At 44.1% G+C, this 27,677-nt stretch overlaps 1 protein-coding gene across 10 annotated transcripts in view; it reads right to left on the bottom strand.

The window, feature by feature from the left end:
- Positions 1–5,019: 5,019 nt before the first annotated feature.
- FLI1 (Fli-1 proto-oncogene, ETS transcription factor) overlaps positions 5,020–27,677 on the bottom strand; it is a 127,246-nt gene continuing 104,588 nt past the window's right edge. For 6 of the 10 annotated variants that reach the window (XM_045370768.2, XM_015435941.3, XM_074015625.1 and 3 more), the window contains 4 exons: positions 11,943–12,008; positions 10,147–10,206; positions 8,200–8,247; positions 5,020–6,979 (listed from right to left, as the gene is read on the bottom strand). In XM_045370768.2, coding sequence (XP_045226703.2) covers positions 6,450–6,979; positions 8,200–8,247; positions 10,147–10,206; positions 11,943–12,008 — 704 coding nt within the window. In that variant the 3' untranslated portion in view covers positions 5,020–6,449. Of the gene's footprint in view, positions 6,980–8,199; positions 8,248–10,146; positions 10,207–11,942; positions 12,009–20,454; positions 20,861–27,677 lie in introns of those variants that run through there. The other 4 variants (XM_045370769.2, XM_074015626.1, XM_074015628.1 and 1 more) reach the window with 3 other exon arrangements.

The following is a 27,677-nucleotide window of genomic DNA, read 5'->3' as shown; positions in this document are numbered from 1 at the left end:
GGCAATGCCAGGAGAAGGCAGCGTGACTCCTGCGACGGTCCTCTCAGAGAAGCCTCAGCTCAATCTAATCACAACAATATACCAGCAATCCCAAATTGGGGAACATTCTACAGAATACCTGACCTGTCATATTCAAAATTGTCACAGACCTGAAAGACCGAGGGAATGTTCCAGACTAATGGTAGATGACAGCATACACAATCAGCGATTCGGAATGGGAACCTTTTGCTCCAAAAGACAGCAGTGGCGACAATCAGGCAACAGTGCATGGTGCCTCGGGATTACATAGGAGTAATCCGCCTGCATTAGTTATTCGATTCTCTTGATTATACCGGACTATGTAGGAAAAGGTTGTTGTTTAAATGAAATATGCCCTTAAGTGTTTGGGGTTAATGGAGCATGGTTGGCAACTTTCTCTTAAATGATTCACTAAAAACTGTTCGTCGTACTGTTCTAACTTTTCTGGAAGTTCGTGACTGTTTCAAGATTTTACAGTTATAAAAAATCACAATTCTATTCTGTATATTCACAATACAGAATAGAATAGTGAGGTTTCACTCTATCTTCGATCAGAGAGGAACAGAGACCTGTACAGAATTTTGAATTTAAAGAGGAGTTGCCCCTCAATGAAGACAGTAAGACCTTGACAATAATACCTAGGAAATCTTGCAGTTTTCTAGTTCTTTTCAACATACAGAGCATTTTTATGTACATTATCTTACTTAACTCCGGTGATACTGTTGTATAGTTATTATAATCATCCTCATTTTATAGATGGGAAAAACCAAGCTCCAAAACAGTAAATTATAATATAGGCAGTGGACATGCTGGGCTTCATAACCAGGTTTTCTGGACTCTGGGCCTGTTCTTCGTGTACTCACTTATCATATATTTACTGACCATTTACGGTGTACTGCTGTCACTGCGGCAAATAGGACAGACAGTGCCTTTTCTCATGGAGCTAACAGGTGGCTTTAGGTCTGCGAAGAGTCTGAATCCAAGCTTGCAAGGAATAAAATCCCAGCTCCCAACCTTTATTTCTTAGCCGATTGAAAAATCCCATCCAACATTTCTGTCAAAGCACATTTTTAGCATTCCTTTATAACAATCTCAATTTATTTGCAACATCCTGCAGCTTGGCCACATGCTCCGCTGGCTTTAGGTGCACACATAGAGCCAAGGAAGGGCAAAATCCCAAGTGGGGCACTGGGAGGGCTGTGGATGGGGAAAACGCAAAGGTTCTCTGGAAAACCTAACTTATTCCTACTTTGCACCCATTTGGAAAATGTCTTTCTGACCACAAAACAAAAATGACACTGCACTGAACTCCCCAAACAGGGTGCCCATCAGTTACGCAGAACTTAATGAATGTTCTTGAAAAATACTAGCCAATACTAGCAGATAATGATGATTATCCATAAACCTCCTGTACAGCAGTCTGCAATGGGTCTTCCACACTGTCGTCCAATGTCTCATAGAAACTCATGCAGGAGATATAACTCAGGTCCTACTTAATCGATGAAGACAAGTTACCCAGGAGGTGGAAGGGCCAGCATTTAACCCAGAGTTTCTGGCATTATATTCATTTTCATTTGTCTACTCAAATTGCCTCTTTCCTCCCACTAAAGAAAACACATGAGTTAACTCAGCTAAAATGCAGAAGGTTAATCTAGCAGTTGTAGGTGAGTGAGTGGTCTCACTGGAAATTTTTCCTGTCTCCCTCTAGAGCTTTTAAGCTGAGTGTAAATTGACTATGTGCTTAGGGATTTACCAGCTCGGACAGACTGAAACAATTAGACAGGAGGCCACATCAGACTGAGAGAGAGAGACAGACCCCAGGCTTGTGGGCCCACATTCCTTTTAAAGCTTCCCTCCCTATCCTTTCTCAACTGGCTGAAACCCTAAGGTTTGACTGGCTAACCCACTTCCTCTCACAAGTGTCCATCCCCCGAGGGAGCCTGGGATTTGTAGTTTTGGAATCAGCTGGCCTTTCATAATCCCTTAGCCGGACTCCCTAGCTGAAGGCATGTAGTGTCAGTTTCAGTAGCTTTCTATGCGATGAAATGCCCAATGCGCTTTCTGCAAAACCTGCATTCCTTCGCGGATAAGAGCAAAGCTTCTGTATGCTCACCAGAACCCAGCCAGTCCCCTGGCCCCCATCCCGGTTCTTATTACCTCTCCCATCCCTGTCCCCATTGATACAAAGCATCCTCTTACCTCGACCTCCTGAGGGCCTTCTGGACACAAGCCCAGCGGTACTGTTGATGGTGGAGGAATTTCTGAGCGAGGGAGCAGGGCTGGGCAGCAGAGAGCCATGCTTAAGGGTTGCTTTCCCCAAGCACATTCCCCAAAAGGACACCTTTTCAAGAGTTTGTAAGGCAACAGGTTTACGTGATGCTTGTTAATTAACAGATATTGGAGGAAATACGGTAAGAAACCAAGTCCACAGAAACCACCTCTCACAGAAAGTACTGCATTTTGTTCTGTTTTTTACTTCTCCACTAAGCATTGCCTTGGGTTGGCAGTGCCGTGGCTTGGGGTGGACAGAGGCTCCTTTCCTCCCTTGTGTTGTAGAACCTCCTGATCTCATTTGGTCTAAACTAGCAAACCTTATCTGAGAACCTCTTAATCCACTTCCCATTGTGTATGTTCATCACTCACTTGCATGCAGATATTATTGGTTAAGTAAAATAACAATCTTTTTAAGTGTTATTACATTTTCTAGTGGCTGTTGACTATTAAAAATGTTTTAAAATAACAGATACTGAAAATAGGCCCAGCGTGGTGGCTCACGCCAGTAACCCCAACACTTTGGGAGGTTGAGGTGGAAGGATTGCTTGAAGCCAGGAGTTTGAGACCTGCCTGGGCAACATAGAGAGACCCTATCTCCACAAATAAAATAAAATAAAATAAAATAAAATAAAATAAAATAAATAGAACTTTCTTTGTGTGGGACTCAACAACATTTTTTGACACTGAAAAAAGATGACCTCTGCTATAGACTGACTGTGTCTGTCCCTTCTCCCAAATTAATATGCTGAAACCTAATCCCCAATGTGAAGGTATTTGGAGGTGATGAGGGCATGGTGGTGGAGCCCTTAAGAGTGGGATTAATTCCCTTATGAAAGAGACCCCAGAGCACTCCCTTGCCCCTTCCACCATGTCAGCACACAGTGAGAAGGTTTCCTCTATAAACCAAGGCAAGGGCCCTCACCAGACACTGAATCTGCTGGTAACTTCATCTTGGACTTCGCAGCCTCCAGAACTGTGAGAAATAAGGTTCTATTTTTATGAGCCACCCAGTCTATGGTAGTTTGTTATAGCAGACAAAATGGACTAAGACGACCTCCCGCTAAAGGACTGTTGGCCAGTGTCCCAAACTGTGGGGAGGAATAGCTTCCATGAGAACAGCTTGCAAGCCTGCATGCCCGCTTTGCTTGGCTGGCACTGTTTGTTAGATGGCAGAAACCTCATGGCACAGGCACAGAATGATCCAGTAGGGAAAAGACTGGACTAGCAGCCAGGAGGGCAAAGATTCTGTTTGTCCTCTGTGACTAGTCAGCTGCATGCCCTGGAGCCAGCTAGCAAACGTTCAATCTGGGCATTGCAGGAGACTAAATGCCAGTCCTCCCTCTGTACAAATGCTTATGAGGAGAAAATGGTGCTTCAGTCCTGTCAACGAGTGGGCCAGCTTCTGAGCCGTAGGACAAATCACTGTGGAACATATTCAGGGGGCGAGATTTGGCTAAAGCTCTATGACTCTGTAGAGTAGATGAGCCTGAGCCAGTGTTTGAGTAGGACACATAAAGAAAACCTTTAAAAGGATGAACTAATGGGCTGAGCATCTTCTTACAGCACTCAGAAATATATGCCTCCATTTTCCCTAATGAATACTTTGCAGATTTCAAAACTGATGGGAAAATTGCGTGGCTGAGATGGAGATCTGCAAAAGAATTCAGCTAGATGGTTCTTAAACATACCTGGCCTTCATCATTCCTCCTTCTATGCTGGGGCCACTAATACCAAGTTTTAATTTTCTCCTTTCTTAGAAGTCACTAGAAACCCAGTACATGCACACACACTTTTTTCACTAACGACTAACTTCTTTGTTTTGAGAGTTAACAGCAGAGGATATTCAGTATAGAGAAAATAGGAAGAAAACAGTAGAATTTTAGTTTCAATTTATTTTTATAACACCATTTAATATGTTCTATTTTGTATTTGTTTTCTAATATGAAGAATAATGTAACAGTTTGTATATATGATTTATAAATCAATGTGCATATGTTGAGAATATGTGCTTTACACAACTTTTTAAATGGCAGGGTGCAAGATTAAAAAAAAAAATTGGAGACCATTGTTCTGAAACACATCCCATTTCATTTAGGTAGACACGTTGTCTTGAAGGTACTCAGTGTTACCCAAAGAAGGTTCTAGGATTACCAATACTATGAGTTGAATTCCTTGCAAATCAAGGACTTCCCAGGTCTCGCTCTTTTCATTGTAAAATAGAGAAAATGAAAACAAGCTACCTAACAGTGAAGCGACTGGAGGCAAGTTTCTTCCTTGGGAAGAAAAATGACCTTAAAAATCTGCATGAGCCATAAAATCCTGGTCTGAGACCTGAGGGAAGCAGGGCACTCATTCTCTGCGGGAGTAGCAGAAGGTGGCCACCTGGGTCTGAAGTGCCCCGGGGAGGCTGCAGAGTTAAATCTCACAGACAAGTCTGGATAGACCAGCTCGCTTTGCTCTGTTCCTTACATACAGGTTATCCATGGCCTTGGCTGCCATTTTATAAAACCCTTTTAGGCTAGAGGAAGATTTAAATAACACACAAGAAAAAATACTACAAACATCATCAACAACAATGAAAAACCACATTGATTTTATACCTTCTGCTGCACTGCACTATGTACATTTGAAAAATTCTTGATAGTGCAGGAAGTAAATAGGAAAGTTCCCCAGAAAAAAACCCTTTGACCTCACGGGGGCGGTAAATAAGAAAACTGTCCTCAGCGCTGAGAGAAGGAACCATTTATTTAGTCAAATTATTTTACAACATGGTCTTCATTGACAGTTGTCAGCTTAACACTTCATATAGTTTAAAAAGTCAACAATTACCTGCAAAATTATATATATTTTAATGTCTAAAAATATGTTGCATATATAGAGCAGGAAAATCCCTCCTCTGCACAAGGGAAAGTTTTGTTGTTTTTCCCAGAGCTGTGATTATTGCAGTACTGTTACACACATTTCCAAAGCATTAAAGATCTAAATGGATTATCTTTCCTTGCTTGTGTATGCCTGTTAAATAACTGTACCAGTGCTTTGCTTTCTCGTAAGTCAGTGACTTAAACAGCCCTGTTTCCTTTTCAGCAATAGTCATATTATGCTTTTTAAAAACCAGCTATAAAAACGTACAAACAGCCCAAATGTACAGATTGATAAAAGATGTACAAATTACATTTAAAAAAAATAACAGCGACTGATTCGATAGTAAAACTGCTTTTGTGACCGAGGTCAACTCGTTTATTTATTCTTAATTTTTAATTATTTATTTTTAATACTGTGAGATATAGGAAAATAACTCTGCATAATTTATACAGTAAGTTGCCTTCTGATTGGTTGACCCTGGTCGGATGGTCTGACAAGCGCACAGCGCTTGCGAATCTGTTTGAGTTTAGAAATCCCTACAACTTTTCCAAGTTCTGGGACCCACTGTCATCATTTAAAAAAAATAGTTATTTAATTCCCCATCTTTCAGGAATGTATGTATTTGCATTAAAATTTCTTAGTTCGTATCTTGACTATTTCTAGAGAGAGTGGTCAGTTGAGTGCATACTGTCCACTGAGGGGGATTCTGCAATGCCCTTGACGTCTTAAACACACACACCTTCTTTCCATCAAATTCCAGTTGGGTGAAAACTTCACTGGCCTTACAATCAATGTTCCAGTGCCATCCACTGAATTCGGTCCTCCTAAAATTAGATTATAAGCTTCCCACCTCTATTTTCACTAAATCTCAAACCAGAACATGACTGGTTAAGTCCATGATTCTGTGTCGTACTGAACCCCTAATGAGACCCGTGTATTGATAAGAAACTGCTTTGGTCATAAAAACATAAAGAAAATGTACAGCTTCTTTCTCAGAACCATGACATAGCCATTCCAGTAATTTTAATATGCAACTCACAAGATGCTAGGAGACTGAGAATTCAAACTGGCATACTGGCCCATGGAATTATCCATCTCTTTGTTCAGGTAGAGGAAGCAAAAGTTACCAACATTAAAAAAAATGTTTTTAAGGAACAAATACAAAGGTTCTATCCAACAAGAAAGAACATCCAGTTTTGTCTTCTCTTCAAGGCCACATATGTCCTGTAGAGTCCAAAGCATCCAGTAAGTGTGCAGGATGGGCTTCAGCTAGAAGGCCACCGATGAGTAAGCTTCTAGTAGTAGCTGCCTAAGTGTGAAGGCACATGGGTGTTAGGATGGCGGGGGACATTGGGGTTGGGGTAGATTCCCCCCGTGGGGGAGGTCCAGTATTGTGATGCGGCTCCAAAGAAGTTGGAGGAAGTGACAGGCATGGAGGATGGATGGGGAGGGACAAAGTTCACCTTCTGCTGGTGGGCATGGTAGGAAGGCATGTAGGAGATGTCAGAAGGGTACTTGTACATGGACGACTCGGTTGGATGTGGCTGCAGAGCCTGGGCAATGCCATGGAAGTCAAATTTGTAGGCATATCTTTTGCCGTGCACTTTGGTCATAATGTTTTTATCATAGTAATATCGGAGGGCCCGGCTCAGCTTGTCGTAATTCATGTTGGGCTTGCTTTTCCGCTCGCCCCAGCGCCTGGCCACCTCATCGGGGTCCGTCATTTTGAACTCCCCGTTGGTACCCTCCCAGGTGATACAGCTGGCGTTGGCACTGTCGGAGAGCAGCTCCAGGAGGAATTGCCACAGCTGGATCTGCCCACTTCCTGCAGGCCGTGAGGCAAACGGGAGAGAACAGAACACCTCAGTCCAGAGAAGGCAGAACCCAGTTCCCTAAATGCAGGGAGCTTCTCATCCTTTTAAAGAAACCTTTTGTTTCCTTTGACATCGGGATCGACCTGACAAGCCCTTCTTCTCACTGTTGATTTGCCTTTCTGCTTGCCTTGGGTATAATAAGCGAGGTTAGATCCTAAGATGCTTTGCCCCAAGGCCTGGTAAATGGAATGTGGGAAGTGAGGTGCAAACTCTGCCCAGAACTAGCTGTGTGATCTTAGGCCAGTGACATCCTCCCTCAACCCCTTTGGTAAGACTTTTGAACCTCTTCATCTAGAAAGGCCTGAACCACTGTCTGATCTCTAATTAGTGGTCAGGTCTCCCAGGGAATTCCCTGTCAGCAGTAAAGAGTCAGGGGCAAGGCATGACTGTGGGAGTCATTGGGAGAAGCTGCCTCACGAGCTTTAGCTTTTGGCCCCTGGCAGGTCCTACAGCTTGGCTTGCAGCTCTAAGTTCTACAGAGAACTTGTGCAGAGAGAAAAATACCCAGAATATGCTGGGTGGCTTCTTTGTCCTCTGGCAGGAATGCCCAGGCATGAAGGAATGGGTAGCGAGAGTCCCTGGGATGGGAAGGTGAGTGGACCACACTACTGCAAGAGCCTGCTAGCTCCCAATCTCGATGGGCTTGGTTTAGAAGGATCCTCTTGAGAGTTATTTTTGATACTAAATCTTTAAAATACAAGGTCAAATTGACTATATCTGCAACTTTTCCAGGACACATCTCTTTTATAAGGCCAGATAACTCAGCAACACTTTCTAGAATCACAAATAAAGCACTTTGGAATATTTACTTATTTGTGCCTTGCATGCGGGAGACAACGGAGAGCTGAGTGGAGTTGTCTTCTTTTTCTTTCTTGCCCATTTTCTCCAGTTAAAATGCCTACCTGTGCCGCTCATTACTTATCTACACCTAAGTGCACATATGCAGTGCTAAAGTGTTTATTCCCAGAAGCATCCTCAGCTGATGAACCTTGACACCTCATAACAAGCCCTGACCTCTTGTTCACATGCTCCAGAAACAGACACTGAACATTTCAAGGAAAGAGGTGCATGTTACTCCCCACTCAGGTGTCTGGACAGAATTCTCTGTGACTTCACAAAGCTACGAAACATTCTGGCCAAAAAAAAGGCTTGCAGGCCAAGGTAAACTCACCAGGGTTGGCTAGGCGACTGCTGGTCGGGCCCAGGATCTGATATGGATCTAAGGAAATAAAAAAGGAAATTTGTTTCAGTGTTATTAAAAATATGACAACCGCCATAAGAAAACCATAAGGGTTTATACTTTTATTTCAAGATCACGGGAAAGACTGATTTCAGAAAACTTTACTGCTTTTATTTGCAGATCTCAAAGATCTTGATGACATTTGTGGTCTTCATCTCAATAATGACAGAAACAACAAAGAATAGGAACAGGATTACTTTTTCTTATTTGGCATCTAAAATGTGCAGATTATGTTGTCATTACCCAAGGCAAAACAATGAAAACATTTGGAAAGGAACTGGCTAATATTCAATGATACAATAGACAGCTGACTCCATGAGCTTAAAGAAGGTCTCATGGTTACTGGTCTTTAATAGCTCTACCTAATACTAACAACCTTATTAATCTGTTTTTTAAATGTAGCATGAAAAACACATGCCTAGAAACCAAGCAGCCTGGGTTTTAGCAGCAGTTATGTGATAAACAAATAACTTGTTGGACAATTTCTAGGAATCAGTTTTCTCATCTGCCAAATGAGTGGGTTGGGCTACTGGATTCCTCAGTTTTCTTCTAGGATAACACTCTGTGATTTGAAACTTAGAAATGTCAGCACAAACCAGAGTTTGTATTTTAGCTATAGAATGACTATTCTTAAAAATCTCACTTTACTCAAAACGTATGTGTTCATTTAGCCATGAAAAAGTCTTTGCAATATTGGTTTAGGTGAGAGGTTTGTCTCGTTTTTTGTTAGTTGAGGAAATCATGGTAGAGAGCTGGGTCTCGACTTGGCACAATTGTCATGTATTTTGTGCAATTTTGCTATTTTTTAAACTATAATTACAATTTTAAAAATACCAATATGATTTTTGGGTTTCTACTTAGAACCATAAATTAACTTCAAGAGTCCTTAAGCCCATTGAGACCATCTTTTCTCATCCACACCATTGATATGATAACTCAAGTATTTTTGGCAGGTGATGCCTAATGCATAATTTTGTTGTTATTGGACAGTCTTTAAAACTCTCTAATTCTGACTTGTGATCCACAGTCAGCAAATTTTTTCTTAACCTTCCAGGTGAAATGTCGGTTGATTTTTCTCTTGCTCTGCCTTCTGTGGAGATGCAGAATAACGTTTGCCTACCCCAAAGCAAATGACTTGTTCAGAACTTTATCTCAGCTGCATCACATAAGAAGACAGAGAGAGGAGCTGGGGCTTGGGCACAGCAGCTGTCTTCAGATAGGCAAAGGGTTTCGGAGAAAGCAGGAGGAAGGCTTCTCCAGAAGGCAAAGCTTGAGCGGAAATTCCAGGAGGCGGACTTTGGGTCAGATAGTGGAACTGGGCCCAGCTAGAGAGTCAATGCCCTGGTTTACTATAAGCACAAGTAAGGTAGAGGTGAGGGTATGATAGACCCAGAAATCTCCAAGTTCCTCTCCAATACGGAGTCTCCAAGTCCACAGCTTTAAAAGTTCCTCTGCCTTAATTGTTAAGCCGATCCATCACAGGGTGGGGATATTTCTGAAAGTAAGGTTTGGTGAAGTATAAAAGGCTTGGACAGGAATTTGGGGGTCTGGGATTATAGCTCTATTTCTTTCATTAACCAGCTGTATGGTTTTTAGCGAGTCACTTCACCTCGCCGGGCCTCAGTTTCTTTATTTAACAAAATAAAGCATTGGAACAGTTCATCTTCAAGTTCCTTTCACCTTTGATATTTAACAAGTCTCCACTTGATTTCAGTACCTGTTACTTCATTCGCAGGCCTATTAGGGTCAAAGATAGACCCTCTTTGAGAGAAATAAGAGAGAACATATGTAGTATATTGTTTAAAGCCTCCATCAGTTGACCATGTGGAATCAACTGTGCAGGAAGCAAAGGAGAAATTACATATCCTGGGCAGGTACCTGGCTGGGGCCGTTGCTCTGTATTCTTACTGATCGTTTGTGCCCCTCCAAGGGGAGGACCTGTGGCAAGAGGGAAAGAAATGCAGTGAGTAGGACCCGGCTCCCCGAAGGGAGTGAGACGTCTTGACAGATGTGCTTTCTCACTCATTCCTTCACCCACTCTCCACTGACTCATTTATTCCTCTTGTTTTAGAAACATTTACCTAGAATCTGCTATGTGCTGGCCCTGTTCTCCATGCTGGAGATTCAGGAATGAACAAGCCATTCCTGGTAAAACTTGCAATCCAATGGGAGAGACAACAACAAACACATTTTAAAATTCCTAAAATTTTGTGTTTGCTCAAATGTCACCTTTTCATTTTCAAATTTTTAAAAAGTAAACCAACAGTAGAGCATCACTGATGGTACTGAGGCCGCGGATTTCATTTTCAAATCGGAAAGTTAGAGAAGTCCTGACTGAGAAAGTGACATCTGAGGAAAGATCAGCTGCTTAGCGGTGTCCCCGTCTTGTGAGTTTCCTCCTTGGTATCTCTCACACACCCTTTCCATTCCCATGATCACTTCTGCGTTGCAGATCTGTGTTGCTTCTTGCATGGTTTGTGGCTTAGTCTGACTGGTGTCCTCATTACTCTTCTCTCTCCCCACAACCCACCATGCACGCCACTGTTCAAAATCTTAGTGACTCCTCATTGCCTAAAGAACTAAGGCCTATCTTCATAGCATCATTTACGATTCTGTTTCTTACCTTTCCAGACTTCCTCTGCATCACACATCCTAAACTCCAGGAACCTGAGGTCCTCTCTGACTGTCAGACATGCCAAGCTGACGTCTTCCCCAGCCCACATTGCCACAGGTCCAAATCCTGCCTCTCCTTCCAGAGCTGACTCAAGTGCTACCAGGTCCACAAGCCTTCCTTGATACCAACCAGATGAAAGGAGTTCTGTGTGTGCGTGGTTTCTCTCTCCCGCTTATGGGACCAGTGCATGTCTGATTCATCTTTGTGAATCTTATATTGCCAAATGTCATGTGCAGAGTAAGTAAATAATTAATACACATAATTGGAAGGGGTCTTGGTTATTGTTTTGGCATTAATTTGTAACCCCAACCTCTTTCTTGAAAGAATTTCCTTTACCACCTGCTCATGTGCTTCATATTTTGCTTTCTAGGCATGGCAAGATTGATTTCTGGTACAAGAGTTCGTGAGTCATTCTTGCCCCTTATTCCCTTAATGGGCGATATTGGGTAGACTTCGACATGCCATCATCTCACCACTTGGTGGAGAAATTGATGTCCCAGACCCCCCCGGCATCTCCTCATCAGGGATGGAAGATGTGGAGGAGATGGCGGGGGTCTGAGACATCAATTTCTCCACCAAGTGATGATATGTTGAAGTCTACCCAGTATCAAGGGGGATGGGGAAATTGGTATGACTTAGCCTCAACAGTTAGGGGAGCAAAGTTATAGAGAGTCATTACCTTGATTTAAATAACAGAAGCCACAGCCAGTGACAGTGACCATTCATTGGTATAGAACCTTGTCTCAAGAAAACCTTCAAACTTCCAATGTTCTAAAACGGAGTGCAATAAAACAAAACTCAAAAATCTAAATGAAAATCTCATACCATCTTTCAAGGACTGGGTATCATGGAAAGGCCCTAAATTGGCAAATAATTTTGATGTCTACTCAAAAAGCAGGGAAACAAATGTTTGCTGCTCTCCTGTATCTTATGATCCTGTTCTCCAACCCCGTCCTCAGAAACATGCTTTCCTCCAAAGAATTATAAGACATTTACTTACTTTTGTTGAGGCCAGAATTCATGTTATTGCCCCATGCTCCTCTTCTGACTGAGTCATAAGAAGGGTCTAATGAACAATAACAAATAGGGGTATATTAGCATCGCCTGCTTCTCAGAAAAGTTGCGTGAGCTTTATCTATAGTGATCAGGAGAAATAAAATTCAATTCAGCAATGGCTTTTAAAGCATCCCTAAATTCTGGAAGTGTACTCACCCCCTGGGGTTGGGGTGGCGGAAAGAACTTTAACACTCTTTGAGAAGATCTGGGAGCCAAAGTAATGGGAAGAACCCTCAATGTGAAGTCAGAGGATTGGTTCAATTTCTCTCCCTGACACTATTTGTTGTGAAACCTGGGATGAATAAAAAGTCTCCTCTGGGCTTCAATTTTCTTTAATGTGGAAATAAAAATTTATGTTTTATCTACCTTATGGGGTTGTGGAAATGACCAAATGAAATAACATATGGAAAAGCACCTTATGAAGCTTTCTACAAATATAAACTGACACAAGGTTAGACATTTTTTAAATGTCCGTAGTTCTGAGGCAAAATCCTTCAAGCAGCTCTGAAGAGCAGGCAAGGTCTGGACTGGGTGAAAGGCCCATAAAAAGAGTGTCTCAAAGCCCAGGGCCGTGACATTCCTGGGGGCCAACTCCAGTCCCCGATTTCAGAACATGGATGATGTGGGATGACATCACAGGGGTGGGAGCACATTCCAGGCTCTCTGAGGGCTCTTGGGCTTTTCTGTTGACAGTGGAGAGGAGTGGGCTGATGACCACAGAGAAAGGGAAGAGGCCAGAAATGTGGCTGGGAGAGGGGCTGGATCAGGAAATGAGTGGATGGAGACCTGCTCCCCACCTGGGCATGACTAAGGGCTTGCTTCTTGATTGTCTTGGAGAATACTCCTCAAATCTGAACTTTTGTGATCGTAACCTCTTTCTTGAAAGATTCCACATGCTTCCGTAAACGTGCTCAGAAATCGATTAACTAACTAGCTGGAAACTTCTTCCTTCCCTTTCTCATGGTGGAGTCCCATTGAGACATTGAGCAGGAATAGCAGAGGAGCTTGAGGATACAGAATTATGACTTTCAAAGTCATTCCACGAACAACAAAGAAACCATAAAAACCATCCGAACAAATGGAGCACAAACCTCATCAAACAAGAGTCTGACAGGGTAAAACACAAACCATGCCCTTCAGCCCCTTCTGAGCCTCTCAAACAAATTAGAATAAGAGTTGGGAGACGGGTGGACTCTGATTGCCTGGCCTCATTGTTTCTGGCTAAGAAGATCCAAAAAACAGGGACATTTTTTTTTGTGGAAAAATCCACGTGCAGATGCACATTCCTCAAGGCTCTGGAAAAGCCAGTTCAGTTTTAAAATTACAGTCTTTAGCAACTGGCATGAAAAGCAACACAGAAAGTGAGGGGGATGGGATGGGGAGGAAGGGCAAGGCAGGGGACAAAAGAGAGAGGCAAAGCTCCACTCCTGTTTTTGTTTTTGTTTGACTTTTTTTTTCTTTCCTAATTCGTCCTCTAAAGGGATGCTTCTTGCTTAAAAACAAACAAGACAAATGAAAAAACAGCTTGTTTGCAAGCTTGGAATGAGGTGGAAGGCTCTGATGGGCATTTTCTGAGATGTCTTGCTGAGGAAGTGCAATGTTGGCAGTGGCAGAACATTTTTCTTTGAGCAGGAGGAGGCTGCTGCTTAGGCCTCCGGTAATAGATTTGGGACCAACTTCTACACTGCATTGTGTGCATGGCCAGGGAGTGGGTGTGAAGTCATAGGAAACATGTTTCTTGTCCTTGCATGTGAGTATGAGAGGGTAACTGTGATTGTGAGGAAACACGGGTCATGTGCCTAAGGCGTGGAGGAAACACAAAGGGCTCCTGGAGGTTGAGGGAGAGGTGAGTGGAACGAGGGCCGAGAGAGGGGAGTGGATCACGCAGGAACAAGGCAGAGGTGGGTGGCGAGATGTCAAGGCGAGGTCTAGAGACAGCCATGGGAGGAGCTGTACCACTGAAGGAGAGCAATGTAGAGGGAGAGGAGAGAGGGCCGAGGCATGTTCAAGGTCTTGCTGATGGTAGCTCAGTAAACTCTGTGACCTTGGCGCTGCAGGCAGTGGGAACTAAGGGAGGTTTTGTGCATGCAGCCATGCTAGAAAACAGGGTGTGGCAAAGAATGAGCCTGTGGTGGTATGTGGGGTGGATCCGAGGGCCTGGGGGAAGGAGATCATTCTAGTGGGAGCAGAACAGAAAGTAGAAGAGAAGTGACACATTCAAACAAAAAGAAAAAAAAAATCACTAAATTTCAGGAATCGTACATGTCATCTGAACTTCTGACTTCACTTCTGACTTACTGCATGGATAAAATCTGTCTCAAGTTTTTCTAAACATTTTTTCTGCTCAATCATTAGTCTACTGAAGGCTTCAACCCTCTCTGAAAGCTATCTGGTAACCACTCAGAATTATTTTTTTTGGAGCCTAAATTATGGCCATGGCTATAGTTATCACTGACTTCTTATCAGCTTTTCTCCCTATTCTCTTATTCTAGTTCCAGGGACAGAGCAGACATGCAAAAATCTGAATGCATGACAGAATTCCCTGTCACCAACAGAGGGCATATGACCATGGGATTTTCCCGTAGCTCTGAGTGATGGAGCCTGGTTGAAGGTGTGCCTTATCAGAGCAGTGGCTTGGCAGCCCCATCTTTCTGTGATGCCCCAGGGCCTTAGGAAGGAGGCAGCGTTTGATGGGGCAATGTGTCCACAGGCCCATCTGATGGCAGAAGCCTGGCTAACAGGACTCTGGAAGTCCCAACCAATGCTACAGTCCTCACATAGGTAAAAAAAGGAAGTGACAGAAACACAGAGGCCACTCAGCAGTCAGCCTGAACTGTGCTCTCACTGTGAAGTAATAGAGTCATAAATAGCAACAGGCCATGCCCTAAGCTGGTGTCTTCATCCAACGTCCATCCCAGCAGCCTGTGGAGTCAGAGTAGCAAAGACCACAGGCCTCCCTCTCATTTCTTTTTCATTCCCAAGTAATTGCATGGAAAATCCTCCCACTGGTACCTGGCTGCACAAAGGACAGCCTGAGCCCATTGGCTCTGGGTTTTAACAAAAGCACTCCGTAGGCTCTGGGGCTCGAAGAGACGTCTGGTCAATGTAAGATTTAAGTTAAAACCAGCATTTTCAGAGCAATTTCTGCTCCAAAGAAAAAGCATGAAGATGCAGAAGGCCAAGAACTAAAGTCTTGCATTCTGCCCTAGGGGTATGAAGAACCAGGCCAGTCTTGCAGAGTAAATGAGATACCCAAGTAAACACCCAGCATAGTGCCCAGCACAGAGGGGGCCTCAGTGGATGTTAGCAATCAAGAATATGGTTTGTGTCATAGACCAAAAAAAATTCAGACCCAGAAACATGTTGGGCAGCCTCCCAAATCCACATTAATTCCCTCCTCCCCGCAACTCCCTCATCCTCCTTCCTCTGCTCTTCTATTTCCACTTATCACATAATTTAATCAGTAATTAATTAGTGTTTGTCGTTTATGGTTCCTATCCCCCTGCCTCCTGAACATCAGGTCCGTAAGAGTAGGGATCTCTGTTGGGTCGGATATATCCAAGCACTTAGAACAGGGCCCCACACAGAGTTAGTAGACTGTAAGTATTTGTTGAATGAATAGATAAACTTGGCCAATATTTTCTCCTACTTGCTACGTATACACAATTCTTCTTATTGTTCATGATATCACTAGTTGAAGAGAACCCAGTGCTCCTTCCCTGACTTCACGAAATTAAGCCTCTGGCATAAGATTTCCATCTGGGGTGTTGAGGGGTAAAGACTGCATCACTCCCGTGTCCCCTCTGAGTAGAGTGGATCACAATCCACCTATTTATGAGGCATAGGCTAAAAGCTTGTTCCCACAGGGAAGTCAAGGCCTGAATGCTGCTTGGTGAAGTGATGTGCATTTTATGTGTTTTAAACAATGTCAGTGTTGAAGAGAGGGTTCATTTTTTTTTTTCCTACTAAAAGTCACTCAAGAAAAATGTAGTAGTGTGGTCATCTCCAGTCCCCAACATACACACAGAGCTATGTCTATATCCTGAATGCAGAAGTCTGGACCAGGGAGCCGACCCAGTGGCTCACATCCCCACACAAACCTCCTTGCAGAGCCCAACACCTGGCTGCGTGAGAGCTCCTGCCCCAACTGTCCCTCAGTGCATGGAGTGCGGCTTAGGCAGGGTGTGCCTGCTGTGAGAAGAAGCCTGAGCATGCATGGAGGCCCTCTAGAATGTGGTGCCTGGAGTCTGCCTCCCAAGAACTGACTTCTGGAAAGACAAAGTTGAGATGGCAGCCAAAGGCCCAGTATGTAAAAATGTGGCTGTCAGCACCAGTGCACCAGTTGACAATCTCGGTCCATTTCCATGGTGGCAGATGGCTTAATCAGCAGACAATCACACTGGTTCTGACAAACTCACTTTTCACTGTAGTGAAGGCCGACACCTGGCTTTACAGAGTACCAAGATAACAGATCTTATTATTGTGATTCCTTTTCAGAAGAGTGACCCAAAGAGCTTTGCCTGGAGTTTCTGGTTTCGGGCAGTCCTGAGATCAACTCTTGCCAAAGCAAAGAGGCCGGAGCCTCATTCTGGAGAATGAAGACATTGCCAGCCATTGTGGATAATTCAGCCTCACATATATGATGTCCTTAACAGTATCACCATTATGTGATGCTTGGTGGGGCAGAATTTGACACTAAATGGCCTCTTAGATTCCAGAAGCGCCTCCTGGGGTAGAGAAATATGAGCATGGAGATTTTTTTCCTACAAAGTCTCTGTTGGAAGGAGAAAGCTGTTTCTGGACATGACCCTCTCATAGACATACCAGTGTTAACTCAGCTTCTGTGTGAAGCTTTAACCTGGTCCTAGAAATATGGCCAAACATCTCTGGGAAGATATTTCCTTCAGCTCTGATGCCTCAGCTGTCTGAGAGCCCAAACGTCCCCGCCGGCATGCAGCCCTCCACCTTGTGACCTGACTGGAGGCCAGCAACACAGCGATATCAGCCCACAAAAGCCTCTCTCTTCATCCCCTCTGTCGTAAAACCTTGCTCTCAATGACTGGGTGGAAAAAGATGAATTTTCCCCAAAACTTCTCATTGAATTTCTGGTTGCTGCTGAGAAGGCTGGCAGCACCTAACCCTGTTTATCCTTGGAAATCCTGGCTTCGGAATGCAGACCTTTCAGCCGAGCCAAGCAATGGGCAAGGCTGCTTGTGCTCCCAGCAGAGCAGGGCCCTTTGGTAGCCAGAACCAGACCTCCTTTCTTGAAAGAATGAAGATGCACAGGAGAAATGCTCAAATCAATGGTAGCCCTGAGACCCAAAGCCCTCAGCTTCCTCAGAGAGCTACGCCCACGAGGAGGAAGATTCACTCCGACTCTGACAGGGAAGAACCTACAGGTGAGCAGTGGTCTTTGTTGTTGGGCTGTCCGACAGGTTATGACATGTACTGGTCAAGGGCTGGACTAGGTGACCCCCTAAAACCCCGTCTCCGTTGGAGGTCCTGTACTTCTAATAGGTCCAGTCTTTGGGGAGGAGCAGCCTCTCCCAGACACCAACCCTGCAGAAGCTGCTCTCCTCTAAGCGTTCCTTTGTCCTGCGCTCCACCTGCCAGACCTGCTGCAGGGCCTGAACCTTCCCAACCCACAGCTCAGGACCAGCTTCTTGTCTGCTGCAGTCTCTGCTCCTCCAGTCCTCACCCTCAGCCCTGCCCCGAGGCAAAGTAGACGCAGGGCCTAGGATGTCATCGTGAAAGTATCCTTTCTCTCTGGTGGGCCTGGGGATTATTTTGACAGTTAGGAAATGGGACTTACAATCAGTTAACCTGGGATTGAAATCCCAGTGGCAGACATTGGCCTTGTGGAGTGACCTTGGTCATGTTGCTCTGCTGCTTTGAACCTCCAGTTCTGCTTCTCTGAAAAGCATTAATCACAAGTGCTTTCCACAGCTGCTATGAGGATTAAATAAGCATGTGCTAAATGGTGATTTTAAAAATACACACCACATACATGTAGTCTATTCAGTCCTGCTTGCCCCTCTGCCATGCTTATCTTGGTGAGATGAGGTTCCCAAGCTCATTGAGGAAGGCCTTGAAAAGGAAGAGAAGCCTGAGGGCTATAAAGGAGGAAGGACAGTTTTATTTCTGTGCTCCTGGAACAGTGATTCCCAAATTTAAATAAAGTTTGGCTCTCAGGCTGGGTGTGGTGGCTCATGGCTGTAATCCCAGCACTTTGGGAGACCAAGGTGGGAGGATCACTTGAGGCCAGGAGTTCAAGACTGCAGTGAGCTATGATTACACTATTGCACTCCAGCCTGGGTGACAAAGTGAGACCCTGTCTCCAAAGCAAAAAAAAAAAAAAAAAAAAAAAAAATATATATATATATATATATATATATAAAATAATATAAATATATATTTTTTATATATATAATAATAATAAAATAAAATAAAATAAATCATGGCTTTCTTTTAAAATAAGAGGTGGATTATTATCCTGGACCCTGGTTTGAGAAATCCCACCCCAGAAGACAGACAGGGCTGATGGCTATGGGTGGTCTGCCTGGATGTTAGGTGTGGGCATTACCCAGCATCCTCCTTCCTCCCCTACTGTCAGGTGCCAGAGTCTCTGCCCACCTGGCCTTGAAGCTCAGGACCAAGTCCTCACTGCATCCCACCATTCTAGCGGGGCTATTCAACCTTCACTTCAGCGGCATCTTACATCCCAAAGAGCAACAGAGGAGCTTGGCATCCACTGAGACCTTGGAAGAAGGAAAATATCCAAGGAACGCTTTCCCCAAACTTGGAACTCACAGGGAAAAAACATCCTGGATCAGGTTTCCTTTGCTTAAGGATCTTGTCCTGGAATCCAACAGCCCCTCCGCCTGGGAGCCGACCCTGCTGCGTGGAGCATAATGGAGGTACTGTTGAAGATATTAGATGGGCAAAGGGAAAAAAAGACCTAGGAGGAAAAGGCTTGGAAGAAATGACTGACTTTTAAATATGAAAAGCGTGGAGAGTAAAGGGGCACATTTGCTGGGCACAGCCTTGCCATGGCCACGTGAGGCTCCCTGCTGAGGCTGGGCCCTTCTTCTATTTCATTTCTCCCACAGGCTCTGTGTCTAAGTGACACAGATGTCTAAATGACCTATTTATTTTGATAAGGCCTCAAAGTGGGATTTTTGGGCCAGCCTCATGTGGAAAAGCAATTCATACTGACTAGATTAACTGGGTGTTTGCCAAAATTTCCTTCCATATTGGGCCATGTAGACGCAACTAAATTGCATACCTCTTAGGTCAAATCTGCCTCTGGTTTAAGAGGATTCTAGGTAGGAAAAAGAAAACATAACAGTTCACTTAGGTAATCAGGCTTGAGGATAAACGAGAGGCAGTTTATGCACAATCCCCTCTGCCCTGCTCTGACCCTCATGGTTGCAATGTTCACAGCGAGGTTGCCCTTCTTCTCCATGGCCATAGGGGATACACTCTTGCATCTGTGTAACATTCAGCTTGTATGTCCTTTGCTTTCAAAGTTCTGCAGGTCAAGGCTCGCTGGTGAGTTTTCTTGTGTCTACTGCCCATGTCCTGCTTAGCCTTTGAGTGTAATTCTTTGTACACTTGTGTCCCTTGCTAGGTGATCATCTTTAGGAAGAGGGGTTGTATCTTAATCACCTTTGTTTCTCTCAAAAACTCATTCTTGCCCCTCACCGTCACCAACTTATTGGATTAAATCGATGCCTTATGTCCCACCACACATTTATTCATTCAACAAAGTTTTACTGAATGTCTACTATCTTGCCAGACACTTTTATGTGCTGAGAATACAACAATGGCTAGACAAACGTCCTTCCCCTGTGGAGCTGACATTCAAGACAAATAGTAGATTACATTGTATATTAGAAGGTGATGAACGCTATGACGAAGAGAAAAACAGAGGAGGGAAGTAGGCAGTGCAGGGATGGGAGGGCTTCTCTGAAAACATATAATTTGAGCAAAGACTTGATCTAACATTATGAAAACGGAGCTCTACATACTTCCATAATTTTATTTTGAAAAGTGACAGATTGCCCGACATTGGTCTCAAAGTCCCTCTGGAAAGCCAATTCCTTTTCATTAGATTTTGTATGAGTGAGAGTTGTTTATGTTGTAGGATAGCAAAGTTAGCTAAGAAACTTGACGGCATCTCTTTTGATGTCTGAGAGAGGAATAGTGAAAGGTGAGATGAACCCCATCTTTTAAAGACTCAAGCACTTTTCGCATATTTCGAATCAGGTGATTGTCAAGTCTGTGGTCTTGGATTCACATTGAATCAGAACGGCCATTCAAATCAAGAAACTTTAAATCCCAGCACTTCCCACGATTTGCCTTTTGGCCTATGTCTGAAGTGCTTTGCAGGAAAGGACAAGTTTCTGGGGTCAGTGTAGCAGAAGTGGACAGGTAAGTTCATCCTGAAGGAGCACTACTTTTTTTGTTTGTTTGTTTGTTTCGTTTTGAGACGAAGTCTTGCTCTTGTGCCCCAGGCTGGAGTGTGATGGCGCGATCTCAGCTCACTGGCTGGAGTGTGACAGCGCAATCTCGGCTCACTGCAACTTCCATCTCCTGGGTTCAAGCAATTCTTCTGCCTCAGCCTCCTGAGTAGCTGGTATTACAGGCGCCTGCCACCACACCTGGCTAATTTTTATATTTTTAGTAGAGACTGAGTTTCACCATGTTGGACAGGCTGGTCTTGAACTCCTGACCTCAGGTGATCCACTCACCTTGGTCTCCCAAAGTGCTGGGATTATAGGCGTGAACCACCGCGCCCGGCCAGGAGCAATCCTTCTTTTGTGGCCTGGCAGGTGAGCAGGAAACACTTCAGTCCCTGAGCTGTGCATCCACACATCAGACAGAGCACAGTCGTTAAAAGAAAAAGAACCATCAAGTTTTGGTAGGTGGAACGTGGTCTCACTTATTATATCACAGAATCAGAGGCTCCTTTTCAGACTGGAAGGACTTCAGACATTATCTAAACCAGACATGCAAATTAGCACAGGCCCAGAGGCCCAAAGCCTGAGAGAAAGCATATGTGGCCATGTAAGAATTTTAATAGAAATTGAAATTATGACTCATAGCAAAAAACTGCCTCTCTCTAACCTCCTCTAGTATATTGGGCAGGGCTGATAATTATTTTGCAGACAGGCCCAAAAGGCCAAAGACTTCTTGAGCTCAAAGATTTTTCAAAATGATACCCAGAATGATTTTCATCTCTTTGGAAGAGTGATACCTAAAACTTATCAAGCATAGGATTGTTTGTGGTGTTACTAAGGGCTCTTAGAGATTCTTCATGGGAAGAAATTCCCTAATTTCTCATGAATCCATTCCAAACAGGGAAATGGCTCATGGCAAAGGAAAGAACTCTGGGCTGGGGGGTCAGAACTCCTTGCTTTGCCTCTCATCTCTGTCAGTTATGAGCTGTGTGGTCTGAGGCAAATGACTTAACTTCTCTGAACCTCTTAGTGAACCTCTCTATAAAAGGTAGATACTTGGCAGGGGCAGGAGAGAGTGGTGTGATTATTCTTAAATTTAAGAGTTTGGAAAAGCAAATAGCACACTGGATCCTCACAGGGATCTTTTGAGAATAAATGAGACCGTGCATATGAAAATGCTTTCTATACTCTAAAGCATCCCACAGAATTCTAGCTGATACTGTTTTTCAGAGTTTAGTTCATGAGACATAAGAAGTTAATTTTTCTTGTGTCAACCAAAGCTAATGTCTTCTGGTTCTTCCTTTATTGGAGCAGGATTGAGTAAATATTCAATGGTATTTACTGAATATCTACAGGGCTGGAAGAAAAGAGCCAGGAGAAAACTCACAATTAAAGACCACAAGGTAATCTGTAATTAGGTCCATAAATAGCCTGTAAATGAGGTGAGGCTCTGAGAAGAGACTATAGTCTTAAGGAGGAATAAAAATGTATCTCGAGGCAGATAGGAATTGAATCAAGTTTCAAAGAGTGTGTTGGATTTTGACACATAAAGTAATTGTTCCACTCAATTTTTACCATCTTTTCTTTAGAATATTTCAAATACAAGAATTTAAACTTTATCAAAGAGGCATGTTAAGCCTCTTTTTAACATTTTTATTTTGAGACAGGGCCTCACCCTATCGGTCAGGCTGGAGTGAAGTGGCGCAATCTTGGCTCATTGCAGCTTTGACCTCCTAGGCTCAAGCAGTTCTTGTGCCTGAGCCTCCCAAATAGTTGGGACCACAGGCCCGTGCCACCATGCCTGGCTAATTTTTTAATTTGATGTACAGATTGACTCTCACCATGTTGCCTAGGCTGATCTTGAACTCCTGAGTTTAAGTGATCTTTCCGCCTTGACCTCCCAAAGTGTTGGGATTACAGGTGTGAGCCACCACACCTGACCCATGTTAAACATCTTGATCTTACGGATCCCTGAGACCAGAAAGAAAAAACCCACTGACATCCTGGATAGTGTTTCTAGCCTCCATATTTCCTCCTCAAAGGCTTCTTTCCTCCAACAACGATATTTCATGAGAAACAACCTCTTTATTAACTTAGATAAGGGCTTCTGAAGAGAGAGAGTTATTAAATCGATAAAAAGAGATTAGAAAGGTTTTTATATTAAAATAACAAATGATGTTTCCTATACGTTGGCCTTTCACTAGAAGATAGCCTAAGCTCATAGATCTCTGTCTGGCATAAAAGAAGCTTCTCTGTCTCTCTCTCTCTCTCTCCAGATAGATAAAAGAATTTGGTTGATGAGAATTTGGTTAAACAAGTTTCTTTTAAATATCTTCCAGCTACCAATCCCCTCAAATAACCTCCCTGTGGTGGAATTTCTAAACCAGTATATTAGGCAGAACCAACACATTTGGAATACTCTGTACTGAGGTGGCCCCTGGTAGGGCATTGTGGGCCTGCCCCTTTTTTTCCCAAAGTATTTTGGGACCCCTCTCCTCTAAACAGCCAACGGGGATCACTTTTAATTTCTATTACGAACCAAGCAATGGCAATGAAGCTGCATCAAGCAAGGCCAACTGCACTTGGAGTCTTTGCTCTGTCATCTGGAGTGGGATGAGTGTGCAGTGTCATGGTGAAACTTGGTAGAGATGGGAGGCTGAAAATAGTAACATCCGAGAGTCTGCAGATAAATCAGAAGACATGCAACACCCAAATGGCCCACCCAGTGGGTGTGAACTGCCACTGAGAACTGTAGTGGAGCTCTACCCTGCCAAGCACTCAGGGTCATGAAGGCCCCTCCCTGGCAGTGCAGGAGGAGTGGTTGTTGGGCTGAGTCCAATGGGAACCAATGGGGAGGGTGCTCTGGAGTCCCCCAGCACCATTGCCACAGCCTGGCACCAGTTCCCTGCTCCACTTGGAGGTTTACCTAATGTCACCGTCCTTTCCTAAAATGTTGCTGGGCTCATGCATTCATCGTCACCATCATTAATGTTGCAGAGCCCATGGGCGCCTGTGAGGGTCTTGATTTATTCAGAGTGCATCCAAGGGCAGCTCTGATAAGAAAGACCAAAGACAGCCTGGGGAGGGCAGAAAGGGCAAAGTGGGAACTTCTGAGTGGCCAGTTGCAGTGCCTGGCCTGGCACCTTCTGGCACAGGGGTGAGAAGAAGTGAACTCTGTAGTGGCAGGAAGGCGCCTTTCTTCTGCAGTTAAGCACTGGGATGAAGCCCTGGCTCTCAATACTGGGGCAGTGCAGGGGCTGGACATTCCAGAGCAATGGAAGGAGATTATTCTAAGAACATAAGTGCTCAGCTCCAACGTTCTCCTCATTCCTTCATCTACCGAGGGCACAGGTGAATTTATGAGGGGCGTGGGGCAGCTGGAGCATCCTGGACGTGTCTTTAAGATGCTTTAAGCTGATTTTGACATCTCTTCCTTCTCCTTGGGAATCATGGGTTTGTGAAGCTCTGAGGCAGAAGATTACCCATGAAACTGGTAGAGCCATGAAATTACTTGAGGGAAACTTTATTTCCCTCAAATAAATTTCCCTCAAATAATAAATTTATTAAATTTATTGAATTGATCCACCCCCACTCTTATTTTGTTTTGTCTCTGAGACAGGGTCTTGTTCTGTTGCCCAGGTTGGAGTGCAGTGGTGCAATCTTGGCTCATGGCAGCCTCGATCTCCTGGGCTTGAGCAATACTCCCACCTTAGCCTCTGGAGTAGCTGGGACTATAGGAACACACCACTACGCCTGGCTACTTTTGTTTATTTTTTTGTAGATATGGGGTCTAGTTGTGTTGCCAGGGCTGATCTTGAACTCCTGGGCTCAAGCGATCCTCTCACCGTGGTTTCCAAAGTGCTGGGATTACAGGCATGAGCCACTGTGCCTGGATGGTTTCTTAAATTCAGTTTATTGAAATTCTTATCGATAGAGTGTTACTCAATATAATACTTTCTTTTCTAAATCTCTTTTTGTCCTTTATCCTCTTAAATGTAGGATGAAACACAAAAGGATATGTGTACAATTATATAAATTATAAAGCATAACAATGGGAAAAAATCTGTGAAACCACCACAAATGATGCTTCCTATACGTTGGCCTTTCACTAGAAGATGCCTGGAACCCATTTGTCTCCATGTGGCATGGAAGAAGCTTCCTCTCCCCTTCTCTCTCCAGAGACAGATAGAAAGAAAGAATTTGACTGATGAGCATGGACAAAGCACGTTTTTTAAAAATACTTTGCAGCTCCATTGCCACTGCCCCACCACACCCGGCAAACAACCTCTTTAAAGTGGAATTTCTAAAATTCTAACTTGCTAGATTGCTTCTTGAAATGCAAATAAGATTGATCGCATTGGGTCAGGCTCCTGATTTTTTAGATGGTAGCAGGAGTCAACAGATGAATATATCTTAACAACTAGACAACATCAGCTACCTGGGAGAAATGCATGATGGGGGTGGTAGATGGAGTAGGAAAGGGCCATTTTGGAGCCCTTGCCATTGCCTAGGTGGGGAGGGGACTGCAGGAACAGACTCTCTTCTGTTTCATACTAGCTTTGTGATTCAGGCTTAACATCATACCTGTGATTCAGGTAAAATGGGAATAATCATAATGCCAACTTAATAAGGTTTTATGAAGGATAAATGTGAAGTGAATAGGAAATTTCTTGGCACATAGTAGGTGCTTAACAAATGTTAGCTCTTATTGTGGCTGCCTGGGGCATAAGAAAAGTTAAGACAGGAAGGTGGAATTGAGCAGAAAGTACATTCTCCCTGCAATGTCACCTTTCCTTGGCTTGGTGTGTCCTCAGCCTCCTCCTGATGGGCATAGACCTGAAGGGCCTGTGGAGTCCAGTTGAGAGCAGGATCCTGTGGTGGTTGGGCCAAGAGGGGGCTCTGGTGCCATCATCTTGTGACTGAAATCTGCTCTTTATCAGTCTTGCCTTCTTACTTAGGGATGGGACTGATCACAGCTTCCAAGGAACCACCCTGGGGTCCCAAGCAATGGAAATTTAGGAGAGGGTAGAGAGGAAAGGCAGTGCCACGCCAGCAGCTGCAGTGGATAGAGCCAAAACATCCACCTTGTAGAAACATCTCAAAGGGTTAGTTCTATGCCAAACTGCTGGGGAATAGTTTAAGGTACTTTGCCTATTATTGTCATCCATCCATCCAATAGTCCCCACCTTCAAGATGCTTCCCATCTCACAAGACAGAAGACTGCTAGGCTAGAATCTATTGAATGCCGCATTGGTAAAACAGTGGGTATAAGCAAAGCATCCTGGGGAAGAGCGGACAAGACCATAATGAGGCGATGCTGTCTGATCTGACCAGGGCCCTAAAGGGTGAATGTCGTTCCCTGGAATATGGATTGCGGGTGGGGACTGAGACGAATGAAAGGCATACCCGGCAAAGGGAGAATGGGGAAACATGCTTCCGAAGTGTGTTTGAAGATAGAGTAGACAGGAACTAAGTCATATTTGAAGGACAGGTCTTTAGGTCAGAACCTAAATGGGCAAAGCTGTATTACCGGAACGAAACTGTCACACCTCCGTGCTCCAGGGGGATCCAGACAGTTCTGGAACTTGTCTCTAGCGGTCCCACAGAGCTGAATCTGGATGGTCTTCCAATAGGAACACTTTGAAGGGTGGGTGATCACTTCACAGTCCCTCAGGGTATGGTGGTGACTCAACTGGGTCTGAGTAATTAAAAGAAACCCCAGGATGGCCCCGTTCCCAGGCACAACACAGTCTCCTTTGAACTCTAGGTGGTCACCCCTAATTGTGCCCGTGGCCTGCATAACCTCTGGTAGCTTTGAGGACATCTGAGTTCCCTCCACAGTGGGATGTATGGTGATGTGTTTCATTAAAATAATCCATCAATCAACAGAGAAACTGGGGAGAATGATCATTGGAAGATAAGGTTGTTTGTATCTATTTCAAAAGAATCCTCAAAGAAGTAAAACATACAGACACAAAATTCCTCTGATGGAATAGGCCTACTTTTAATAAGGCAGTGGACTGATACTCAGTCTTTTGCCTCATTATCCTGGAACAAATTTACACTTGTCTTAGGAAACGGGCTAACTGTTTCCAATAATTTGAGGAAAGTGTGTCCCAGTTGCTGTGTAAGCCACACGTGTGCAATAGCTGTTCGCACAGCACACCCACGAGAAGAAATAACAGTCCTTTTACTTAGAGAAAGGAAGGATAATGGTTACTTAGAAAGTGTCCCAGACAAGCTGTCAAATTGAATTCAGAGAGCTGGAGTCTGACTCCAGGACAGGGCGGGCTGGCTAAATTCCCAAGGGATTGGGGTTTCCTGCCTGCTCCAGCTTAGAGACAACGAGTCTTTGTTTCCAGTTCTCTCACTCTCCCTCCTCCCCCGATCTCTGTTTCTCTCTGTCACCCTTGTTCTTTCTCTCTCTCTCTCTGTCTCTCTCTCTCTCTCTTAATCTCTCTCGTGGAAAAAAAAAATGCAACTCTCCGAAGAGGGTCAGATAGAAAGCAGACAGAACATTAACTCAGGAATTTCAAAGGAAAACAGTTTTTAAAAAATAAAATGGAGAGAGTAAGCTACTGTCTATCCCATAATCATAAATCTTGCCTTTGGACCACAGAAACAGCATATATACATACACACACACTCACACACACACACACACACACACACATCCAGCAATCATCCCTGATTTTGCTAAGAATGGCTTAGACACATTTCATCATAAAGGAAGAACATATAATGACAATGTTCTTCACAGGCTCTCCTGTGAGGCCGCAGTACCCTCCAATTGGAAGTGTGTGTGCTCTGATGTAGATGGAGCCTGTGGGGCCACAGAACCTGCTGCATGAGAGATGTTATTTACTCCCTAAAAATAACAGATTACTTCACAGTATTACAGGCCTTTTCCTTCGGGTACACATGTTCCAGACCAAGCCCCCATATGCAGAGGGCTCTACGAGGCAACACACACACAGCCCACCTCCACACTGAGCACCAGCTTGCGCCCTCCCATACACACACACACACACACACACACACACATACACACACACAAGGCTGCCCAACGCCCGCCCTCCCAAGGACTGCACCCAGGAGCGCATCAGCTTGCTACAGGCAGTGCATATTGCAAGGAACAAACATGCCGTACTCGGGAACCCGTTCACCCGGAGAAATAAGGCAGAGATGTCTTGAGGCATTTTTTGAGTTACAGAAAA

Source organism: Macaca fascicularis, chromosome 14 (genome assembly GCF_037993035.2).
Source record: "Macaca fascicularis isolate 582-1 chromosome 14, T2T-MFA8v1.1".
In the NCBI taxonomy this organism is placed as follows: Eukaryota; Metazoa; Chordata; class Mammalia; order Primates; family Cercopithecidae; genus Macaca; species Macaca fascicularis.
The sequence above is the reverse complement of the archived record's forward strand: the minus strand, read 5'-3'. Positions and strand labels throughout refer to the sequence as shown.